Source organism: Typopeltis vanoorti, chromosome 7, assembly GCF_054136105.1.
Source record: "Typopeltis vanoorti isolate ZY-2024b chromosome 7, IOZ_Tvanoo_1.0, whole genome shotgun sequence".
In the NCBI taxonomy this organism is placed as follows: domain Eukaryota; kingdom Metazoa; phylum Arthropoda; class Arachnida; order Uropygi; family Thelyphonidae; genus Typopeltis; species Typopeltis vanoorti.
The window spans coordinates 30,392,712-30,404,998 of NC_143555.1; the positions used below are offsets into that span (position 1 = coordinate 30,392,712).

Genomic DNA, 12,287 nt, shown 5'->3' on the forward strand with positions numbered 1-12,287 from the left:
CTTCTGTCTTAGTAGAACCTTCTGTGGGACCATAGGCACAAATAAGTCTCATTGTCCAGTTTCCCCAATTCTGATATTTGCCCACATCACTCTACTTGAGACTGCCTGCCATTCAAGAAGATTAGCCTCGTATTTAGTGTTGAATACTATGGCTACTCCTTTTCCTTGATTGTCATTGCCTCAATATAACATTTTGTATTTATTGCTCAGAAAGATCTCACCAGTTTTTGTCTTTCTTGTTTCAGTCACCCCTATTATGTCGATCTGATACTTATCCATTTCCTCAGCTGGCTCCATTTCTTTGCCATTCAGGCTTCTTATGTTGATAGTACTGATCTTGAACTCTGGTGATATTGAGTTGTGATTTGTTCCAGTAGCTGACTGTGTGCCCTTGTTCCCTGGCAAAAACAACGGGGGGGGGGCTCTTGTTTAACTGGGCGACGCCCCAGCCAGCATGAAATTCTGTCATGTTGTACCATCATTTTATATTTTGGTTTAAGCCAATAAGAATACAATTTGGTTGGCTGAATCCCAAATTGTCAGCCCATTCTTGTTCACTCAGTATCCAGGTAGATACCTAACAGGGTGAATCACAAGAAGGTGAGGATTGGACATTAGGTCAGTCCTGATCAGTTCTCTGCATTTCTTTAAGGCTATATGGAGGTCTCCTCTCAGTTAATCAGCTTTGACCCTTAAGCACCCCACAATTGCATTCATTAGAATGTAATTTTTTTTTAAAGGTGTTTTTTTTTTAATCAACAGTGCTGTAATTTTTTCTGTTATTTTACTCATTTCTGGTTTACCATACTTTTCACATATATAGTGATAGCCAGTGTTAAGGGGAAAAGGAAGTAAAATTCAGTATGACTGCACATGAATATTAGTGTACCCACCAGAAAGTGCAATTTCAAGGGTTAGCTGATGTAACTGTTCAAAATATTAAAGAACTGCTATTTTGAATATTGGATAAAAGATAAATTACTGTAATACCAACATATGCATATCTAACATCTAAAAACATTAAATACAATTAAGAAAAAATATTTTTATATTCTTAAAAAAAAAAAAGGAAAAACTTACTTGTAATGGCCATCCACAAGTGCCACATTTCATTTTAGCTGTAACCAGCCGTAGTGAGAGATACTGACCCCAGCTTTCAGTTTCATTGCCATTTAAGTCAGCATGCAATTCCAACTCGCATCCTTCAATTCCAGATGAAAATGGTGGACTCTTGTGCGAAAAATGTCCTGAGAGCCTTGCTTTACGGTGAAATGAGAAGTGTTTAATTGACCAGCACAGCGCTCCCACATTATGCGTTACTCTTGGAAGTCTGTTTTCTATCTGAATCAGAGGAAGAAGTAACATTATTGGAATTTCAAAAATCTTTTTTAATATTACTATAGTATGACAATTCCAACTAAGCAAAATTGAATCAAACCCACAGTTTGATTATATTTTAGTATATCTAGATCTGGATAATTAACGTTATTTCAACTTAAAAAAAAAAAAAAAAAAAAGCCTTATTAAATAGTACTGATGAGTCCTTGGACTCTGGAGGTGCCCCATAATAATAATATCAAAGCTGTAATGAGTAGCAAACAAATCATAATACAGATAAATGAAATTAAACAGAAAATATAATTAAGCAAAAGTGAACTATTCAAGGAATACAATTTATTTCTTCAGCAGTATATTTCTTTAACAAATACATTGACTGATATTGATATAGTAGATTCTAATCTAATCCTGTGGCCTCCTCTTTTAAGAGGGTTGCAGCTGATGAACAGTCTGCTTCCATGCCTCTCTATCTCTTGCTTCTGCAAGACTCTTGCCCATCCAGTCTTTGATGTTGTCTTTCCATTGCACTCGGGGTCTTCCTCTCCTTCCCTCCACCATTCCCTGCAATACTATTCTGGGGAGCTCTCCAGAAGGACCCCCCCCCCTTTCATCAAATGTCCTGCAAATGCTATTTTTCTTCTTTGGAAACTAGCCATATAGTCTCTTTTCATCTTGAATCTTTTAAGAACCTCTTCATTGCTCACTCATTCAGTCCAGCTGATACAATCCATTTTTCTCAAGTACTACATTTCAAACTCATTCAATCGATCACTCATCTTCTTATTGATCATCCAGGACTCGCATCCATATGTCCTCATGCTCCAGATCATTGTCTTGAGGATTCTTACTTTTAACTGTTTGCTCAGATTTCTGTTTCTTAATATGTGGTATATTTGGAAAAATGCTGTGTTTGCTTTTTTAATTCTAGTCTTAATTTCATAATTAGATTTATTGTCATCTGTTATCCAACTCCCAAGGTATTCAAAACTTTTTACATTCTCTATTCTTTGTCCATTCAAAGTGATTTCCATCCTATCATTTCCTTTCCTTGAAATATTCATCACTTTTGTCTTCTGAAAGTTTATTTTCATTTTATATCTCTCATTTCCAACCCTGTTCGGTCTATTTAAAATTCTTTGCGAACCTTCCTCTGTTTCGCTCATAAGTACAATATCATCTGCATATCTTATATTAGTTATCGGATGTCCATTTATCTTTATTCCATCCTTCAGATCTTTCAAGGCCTCCCTCATCATCCATTCACTATAGACATTAAAAAGGATTGGGGACATCCCACATCCTTGCCTCATACCCTTTCTTATGGGGATCCATTCAGTATCCTCTCCTTCAAATCTAACCCTGGCTTCTTAAGTTTTATAGTAGATTACAAATCCAGAATTTAAACATGATGGCTGCAAGATTTAAAGAATTCTGGCAGCCATATATCATCAGATTTCAGACAACATAACTCAAAGAAGTGCCCAGTACCCTCACCAAGATTTGCCATGAAGATGGTAAGTGTCATCTCCTCATCTGGCAAAAAGAATGTTAAAAAAAAAAAAAACTGTTACTAACAGTTCAAACTCTGTTAATAATGCATGTTGACAATACTAAGTATCTGTTTCTATTAGAACCCAAGTTCTTCCTCAATCACTACCAAAACTAGAACTCCAGGTTTAAACATCATGAATATGATTAGAAAAAAATTGCCCACTGAATGCATGCTTCAACTAATTCAAACTCTAGATTTTTCTTAACTTTTTTACAATTCCAACCTCCCTTTTTATTTTATTTTTTTTAGAGTTTTGTACTTAAATTCTTTTTCTTCTGTGCATTTCCTCTCCCCTCCACAAGAGCAGACAGGTCCATTTTGCAGTTGTGAACAGAATTATTACAGTTCACTTGTTACTATGTTATAAGCTTGTGCTCCTGTAAATACTGTTAACAGTATAACACCATTAAAGATGGCCTTAACATGGATGCTGAAAGAGTGTAAATTTGTTTGTTACTAAATTTTTATTCCTTAAAGAACTGTGTAATCCATAAAACATTTACAATGAAGGCTGAGTGTGACCCCCCCATCCTTATCTTTGTGACTCATGAAACATAAGGCAGAGATCTGTTTCATCCAGATACCCTTGTCTTGAGCCACCAATTCAGCTTCTCATCAGCTCTCCCAGCCAGTCATTTTTCTTTCCTTTTCTGTCATTCTCTGCCAAGTTAATTTGATTTAGCTTCCTGTTTTTTGGTCAGTTTCAATGTCTCTGATTCATATAATAATACAACCATAATATAATAATAATAGATATAATACAGCCTTGCCTTTCTGTGTTTCATGTCAAAGCTACTTTTGAAATTTCTCTGTTGTCCATTCTCAGTATGTGTCCAATCAATTTCCATCTACATTCTTTTATTTCATCTGTGATACTTTTTTTACTTTTATTGCTCAATCAGTTTATGTAAGCCAATGTTTGTTATACACTGGGACCAAAATATTTAATATTTCATGCAGACATTTTGTTTCAAAACTATTTAATTTAGCTTCCTATTTTTTGGTCAGTTTCCATGTCTCTGATTCATATAATAATACAGTCATAACTTTGCTAGTGAAGATCTTTATTTTTATTTTTATTTTATTTTTTTTAGGAAGTGTTTTCACTTGGTTAGCTCTAATCCAGAGTTTTTTAATAACAAGGTGCGACACCTTTTCACTACTTGTATACAGGATATATATGACTTCTGCATTACTTCAACCTCAGTATCTCTTCTAGGTCTGGCTCCTATTGATAAGACCTCAAGAAAGGTTGAAACCAGTCTGGATAGTGGCCCTTCTCATAATGTACAACATTATACAGACCCAAAAGGATATATGCTTTGCATTATGGAATGCTAAGGCAATTAATGTGAAGAAACTTCGTTTGCTTACACTTGGATAAAGGATTAAACAAGAATATAATTTGGCATTTTTAATTTGACATTCCCTGGAAGTCATGAAAGGAAGCTTATGAGCAAGTGGGTGAAGAGTGGTTTCTTTGCATGGAAGGTGGTTGAACCATGGAATGCAGTGCCTGATAGAGTGGTGAGAGCAAGAACAGTCAGAGAGTTCAAGGAGTGGTATGATGGTATGATAGACTTTGTGTTTCCTAAGAAGGACCTACCATGATGAGTCTTTTGATTCCACGGAGGCCTTAATAATACTTAAACATAAAGAGCCAATAGGCTTCATTTCGGCGAAATAAACATTATTTAAAATAAGGGGATATTAAATCCCACATTGTTTTAAAACTGAATAAGAAACTCAAATATTGGTATCAGAGAGTTTCATGCCAAATATAGTATAATAAACTATAAAAGTATCGGCGATTACTAGTGTGAGCTAATGCAAGTAGTCCTAGTACGTGGTACAAACGCAGGCAACTCACAGCAAAGGTGGGTAAAGTTCTGATCGCTATTCTTGGTATTTTCCATAATGTAAAAACACATTCCCTAGGGAATGTATGCTGTTATTACATTATGGTGGGAAGTCAGTACCCCAGACCGGTTTCAGCCTTTATTGAGGCTTCATCAGTGAGTAGCTAGACCAAATTAATACCAAAGGGTATAGCGAAAAGAACTTATATATTCTGCTATACGAGTTGTCAAAAAGGTGCATCCATTAAGTTACTTAAATGCAAAGAGCCAATAGGCTTCATTTCGGCAACTCTCTGATACCAATCTTTGAGTTTCTTATTCGGTTTTAAAACAATGTGAGATTTAATATCCCCTTATTTTAAGTAATAATAATAATTTAAATATTACCATACATTTAGTTTTCTGAAAGAAGTATTTGCTTTTGTCAATTTGTACATTATATCCATGTCAGTTCCACCTTTGGTATCTACATTGCTCCCAAGTACATAACCTCCCATACTGAATGTTAATTTCAAGGGGTATATTGTTAATAATGTGTAATGGGAGATAATAAAGAATGGTTAATAAAGATTAACCATTCTTTATTAAGTCCATAATGGCTTTCATAAAGAATCAAGGTATCATTCACTCAATCCTGCATCTTATCTCTAATGAACTTCCCAAACCTTTTTTTTAGTCACTATAGCTGTGCCTGTGATGTGGAAGTGAGTGAACATCCACACCATAGCTCCCTTTCCCATTTTAGAAATACTGTCTGCATCACTGTTGTGAAATCCTACCTAGGAAAGTGATTATTAAATATTTTCATTACCAGATCTCCTGCACTACCTGGTGATAAAGTACCAGTTACTATAACATTAACTCTGCTCTGTCTATGTCAGAGATGCAAATTGGTTGTCTTCAGTTCTGTGCATCAGCTTTTGTATCATCTTTATTTCATCTTCCTTTTTCTCCAAAGAAAGGAAGCATAATTAAAAATTCTTGGAAGGAATTAAAACACTGCCCTACTAAGAACTAGATTATGAGCTGTCATTAATCATAATCCCATAGCTCTGACAACTGGATATTCTGAATCCTGACAACTCAAAATTCTGAACAGCACCTCTAAGAATTAAACATCCCTGGAGCTGTGGTGTGGAAGTGAGTGAACATCCACGCCATAGATCCCTTTCCCATTCTAGAAATACTGTCTGCATCACTGCTGTGAAATCCCACCTAGGAAAGTGATCATTAAATGTTTTCATTACCAGATCTCCTGCAATACCTGGTGGTAAAGTACTAGTTACTATATCATTAACTCTGCTCTCTCTCTCTCTCTCTAACCTATTTCTTTTCCTGGTGGTCACAAAAGAAAAACTCCTTAGGACTGACTTTTACCTGTTTTTACTAGTCACCTCTCATATTCTAATTTCCCTTTCTTTACTACAACTGCGATGTTCTCGGCTCTTCTCTAGTGAAATTGGAAGGAAAATTGGCCTTTTAATTGGAAAAGACTTGAGTTGCATTCTTGTCATGAGAAGATGAATCTTTATATGGATTTTTTCCAGTTGAAGGTGGGTTAGACTATGGAGGTAGCAAGGTTTACTTTTAAAATTAAGAATTATTTTTTCATTCCGACACAGAAAAAAATCAGCCAGAAACCACATGCAATTAACAGACAAAAATACTATTAGTGTGGGTGATAGATGGTTTAGTGCACATATAGTGGATAGTAATGCAGCATGTAGTTGGAAAATTTAGTATAGACAGCAGGGGTTATGTGGTGTGGCATGCCCTCCCACAATGAGATCTTGAAAGTATAGCATAATAATATTCTTTATATGGCTGCCAATATTTTTCCTCTTCACGGGGCACATTTGTGACAGAGGAGACTCCTATTGATGGTGCCAGCTCTTTTCATTCTTTCTCTTTTTCTATACCTTTTTTTCCTCTATATTCTTCTGCACTTCTGAGCCTTTCTATTCTCTAGAACATCGGTTCCCAAACAGTGATATGCGTACCCTAAGAGGTACGCGCTCGACCATTCAGGGGTATACGAAAAATGCAAAACATTAGTTATGGAACAATAAATGTTAAGTTTGAATCACTGCTATTTTAAAAAACAAAGGGGTACAATTTATAGAAATGGGTTTAATAGGGTTCCACAAGTGGAAAAAGGTTGGGAACCACTGCTCTAGGATATCACCTGGATCCAGTGTCCTACTGCCTTGTGATTATCATGAGGTGTGGTATGTTAACATGAAAAAAAAAAAAAGGGGGGGGGGGATCATAGGTATGCACTGTTTTGCTTTGGTACCCGCTTTGGCAAAACAATCCTGGATGGCCCAGCCAGGATGAATTGCCTAGTGGACTTACCTGCAAAGATCAATAGTGCTACTGTGAGTCTCCTTCTCCATGGTCTAGGGACTTGCTATAGTGTAACTCTGGCATTTCCCTTTAAGTGCAAGTCAATAATGCTCACCAGACAGCAGGCATCCATGTGCAATTCCAAGGTGGGTGGGTAGGTGGGTGCAGAGCTCGGGCACTGAATTCTCCCTACCTCTGTGAATGAATCAATCATCCCCAGACTTATCAGGGGCCATGATAAGGCACAAAAATGATATTCAAAAACCAGTGAAACAGTAAACGATAAAAAAATAAGGAACAGAAAACATCAAATAAACCTGCTGCTGAGCAGGTATTAGAAAATATTAACTGGGAATTAGCTTACAGAATTAACAACGCATATAAAGTATATTAATTAAAGGTGACTTTAATAAATAACTTCTATATTTCGGCAACGTCATGTTGCCATCTTCAGGAACATAAAGATAAGGTATGTGCACGCAGGCACTAACAAAAGCAAATGAGGAAGAAAGCAAGAAACTGATATTGTTCCTAAAGTCCTAATGGTGCCCTATGGCAGGCTAATTTGGTTGTCTTGGCAGTTGAACTGAAGTTCTCATAATGTAAGTCTCCCAAATTTGAGATAGTTTCATACACCCAAATTTGTTGAGGTTAGGAACGTTTTTTAGAGTTGATGAAGATTCCTTGAATAATCTTTCGTATTTAAACTTGCTGCGATGTATTATTTTTGTTTTCTTCCAACGAATCCTATGGTGGGTATCCAAGGCATGGTCTGCCAGCCCAGAGCGGCTGTACTGGTGAAACCGGATGTAGTCTTTGTGTTCTGAAATCCTGATATTTGTTGTTCTGCCTGTTTGGCCAAAGTAGGACAATTTGCAGCTGCAAGGGACCTGGTATACACCAGGTAGGTCTAGGGGAAGTGTTTGGTCTTTGGTAGAGCGGATAAGGGATGCCAACTTTTTATATGGTCTGTAACAAGAAGTAAGGTCATATTTTCTGAGGATATTGGTTATTTTCTCAGAGGTGCCCTGGATGTAGGGGATGGTGATAGATTTGGTGTAATCTTTATTGTGGAGGGGGGGGGGGGGTTGTGGTTTACTGATTTTAGTATTTTTTGGATTTTTTTGGAGTTATAGCCATTGGCTAAGAAAGTGTTGTGGATGTGGTTTGGATCAGTAGTTAGGGCCTTGTCATCTGAGCAGATTAATTTTGCCCTGTTATATAATGTTTTAGTAACCCCATATTGTTGTGAGGGGGTGGGAGTTGTTGGTGAATGTATCTGCCAGTGTGGGTGGGTTTTCTGTAAACAGAGAAAACCAAAGATCCATCAAGCTGGTGGGTGATTAAAGTGTCTAGGAAGGGGGAGGGTGTTGTTTTCCTCTTTTTCTAAGGTGAACTGGACTCTGGGGTGTTGGTTGTTTAAGTGTGTTAGGAAGGAGTGGAGTGAGTCTGAGCCAGTGGGTACTACTTACCTCCCTATTGAATATAATCCCACCAGCTCTCAGATTAGAACTCTCCACAGACTCCTTAAGAAAGTCACTTCTTGGCCTGTGGAAGTCACTAACAAACTAAAACCTTATAACTCTAGACCCCCCTCCCGATTATATGGACTCCCAAAAATACATAAACAAAATGTGCCATTACGTCCTATAGTGGATGGCATTGATTCCCCCACATATAAATTAGCCAAAACGCTCACACACTATACTAGCAACACACCACCACACATAAAAACTCAGCCCACTTTAAAGCCAGTATAGAAAACCTCTCACTCCAACACACACACACACACACACACACACACACACACACACACACACACACACACACACACACACACACACACACACACACACTGACATAATGGTCAGTTTTGACGTCTCCTCCCTATTCACTAATGTCCCATTCAAAGAAACCCTAGACCTTATCCAAGCCAAGTTTCCTCCCGATATCTCAGCCTATTTCGTTTGGCAAGGAAAGTTCTACAAACAGATAGAGGGGACAGCCATGGGTTCACCACTTTCACCACCCTTGGCCAATTTCTTTATGGAGACTTTTGAAGAGAAAGCCTTAAACTCCGCCCCACAAAAACCCACTATTTGGCTTCGTTACGTGGATGATGTGTTCGCTATTTGGCCACATGGCTCAGACTCACTCCACTCCTTCCTAACACACTTAAACAACCAACACCCCAGAGTCCAGTTCACCTTAGAAAAAGAGGAAAACAACATCCTCCCCTTCCTAGACACTTTAATCACCTGCCAGCTTGATGGATCTTTGGTTTTCTCTGTTTACAGAAAACCCACCCACACTGGCAGATACATTCACCAACAACCCCCCCCCCCCCTCACAACAATATGGGGTTACAAAAACATTATATAACAGGGCAAAATTAATCTGCTCAGATGACAAGGCCCTAACTACTGATCTAAACCACATCCACAACACTTTCTTAGCCAATGGCTATAACTCCAAAAAAATCCAAAAAATACTAAAATCAGTAAACCACAACCCCCCCCCCCCCTCCACAATAAAGATTACACCAAATCTATCACCATCCCCTACATCCAGGGCACCTCTGAGAAAATAACCAATATCCTCAGAAAATATGACCTTACTTCTTGTTACAGACCATATAAAAAGTTGGCATCCCTTATCCGCTCTACCAAAGACCAAACACTTCCCCTAGACCTACCTGGTGTATACCAGGTCCCTTGCAGCTGCAAATTGTCCTACTTTAGCCAAACAGGCAGAACAACAAATATCAGGTTTTCAGAACACAAAGACTACATCCGGTTTCACCAGCACAGCTGCTCTGGGCTGGCAGACCAAGCCCTGGATACCCACCACAGGATTCATTGGAAGAAAACAAAAATAATACACCGCAGGAAGTTTAAATACGAAAGATTATTCAAGGAATCTTCATCAGCTCTAAAAAACGTTCCTAACCTCAACAAATTTGGGTGCATGAAACTACGCCAAATTTGGGAGATTTACATTATGAGAACTTCAGCTCAACTGCCAAGACAAACAAATTAGCCTGCCAGAGGGCACCATTAGGACTTTAGGAACAATATCAGTTTCTTGCTTTCTTCCTCATTTGCTTTTGTTAGTGCCTGCGTGCACATACCATATCTTTATGTTCCTGAAGATCGCAACATGACGTTGCCGAAATATAGAAGTTATTCATTAAAGTCACCTTTAATTAATATACTTTATATGCGTTGTGAATTCCGTAAGCTAATTATCAGTTATGTATGACCAACGTATAAGCCTTGCTACTAGAATTAGAAAATATTAAAATGCATTAGCAATATTGCCTATATCAATGGGGGTGGAAACTGTTCAGGAGATATCATAGGCAAACTGCTTAAGGAAACATTCAAAGTAACTACTTAACTACTTTGTGCAGCATCAAATTAGAAGAATACAAATGAGTGTATGTAATCCTCATATAACATTAAAACTTTTCTAAAAGGACTACTCTCAAAATGGGATCTTTATGATGTTCTGTATGAGGATATTTGTTCTAAACTGAAAGATGAAGTGACAGCCATGAGCAAATCTTGATTCACATGGACTGTAATCTTTTACCAACAACAAACATCACCCTTATGTCTGACATCCCCATACTTTAAAATTCAATGAAAACATGTTATCTCAACTACCCTAAAACTCTATAATTCCTGAATCCTTTGAGATATTTCAGATGTCAGAAATACTGTTATGCTCAAATCTGTCATGGCTCTGCATATGGGCCTGATATAGCAATGAACAGCATAAAACCAAATAACGCATTTACAAAACATGCTAAATATATCAATGCTGAGAGAGAACATCAAGTGTAAGGATGAGAAAGATACTCAAAAGATCAAATAAGAACAGAACGTTATATTAAGAGGAAAAGGAGAAGTTTGTCAGAACATCTAGTGAAACACAGTTCTTATGCTAAGATGGTAACAGTAAAAAAAAAAGTTAAGGGACATTAACTTGTATGACTGTGACTTAACAATTACATCATCCTCAAAAACTATGATTTAGTGTGCTTTTCATTAGAACATATCAAGTCTTCTAATGAAGATGGCCTCACTCCAAAACTATTTCTCTGCATGAAAATCTTTTAATAAAAAAAATATGGACATCACCACATAAAGAAACATACAGGAATGTTATCAGAAAAAAAGAATACTATTATGTCTCCATCAGTGGTGCACCCAGGATTTAATCTTGGGGGTGGGGGGCAAGTTCAATGGATAAAAATATTTTTAATATAATGAATTTGCATTAAAACTATTTTTATCCGTTCAACTAAAATTCGTTAAATTTCATTCATTCAATAAAATTCATTAGGTGATTATAAAAATTTATAAAGAATAAAATCCAGTTTTCTTTTCTTTTTACAAAGTTCTTGAATTATTTCAGTTGTGGTTACATTAATCTCTCTCTGTGTGTGTGTGTATATATCGCAAAGCCAGTCCGTTCAATCATGATTGTGTCAGTAGATCTTAAATAGTTTTTTAAAAGGCATAAGTTAGAAAATGACCTTTCACTGATGCATGTTGTTACTGGAAGCGTTGCAAATATTTTTAATAAGTTACTGATATTAGGATATATCATTTTGTCACACTTTGAAACTTCATCAACGGCATTTAGCATGGAGCTATTGCAAACGGTTTTTCAAATTTCTTATACCACAACTTGAGTTCGGCATTCAAAATTGCTGGATTTATATAAGGCAAATACCCGGCATAAAATTCACACAATTGACAAAAATCTTCCATTGCACTTGCTGTTGGAGCATCTTTTCCATTTTGTAGAAGAGAAAAAAATATATTTCAAAATGTTGCAGTGCCGAGTGCAACGTTCATGAAGTTTAGTCAATATTTGATCAATAAATGGAATGAAATAGTTCTCCTGAAATACACTTCTACAGAATCGGATGGAACATTGGACTTAATGTTTGTTTTGATAAAATTCTTGGTTTTTAATGTCAATATTAAAATTATTGGCTTCTATACATGCTTCATCGTAAATATCTTTAAATGAAGAATCTGGTGTTTCACGAATGGCATTTAATTGAGCCACAACATCATCATCAACAAAATTTAGGGCAATTAAGAGGTCATGTCAGATTTTTGCATTATTTTAGACAATGGTAAAGTGAACGCAAATATTTTTTGCAAGCTAAATAA

General features: G+C 36.8%; 1 protein-coding gene across 1 annotated transcript in view; it reads right to left on the reverse strand.

Moving 5' to 3' along the window:
• Positions 1–12,287, reverse strand: part of LOC150104548 (TNF receptor-associated factor 5-like) — a 132,973-nt gene that overhangs the window by 72,257 nt on the left and 48,429 nt on the right. Inside the window, exon 3 of the mRNA XM_090395762.1 lies at positions 1,081–1,341. Within this exon, the coding sequence (XP_090251888.1) occupies positions 1,081–1,341 (261 nt within the window). The remainder of the gene's footprint in view (positions 1–1,080; positions 1,342–12,287) is intronic.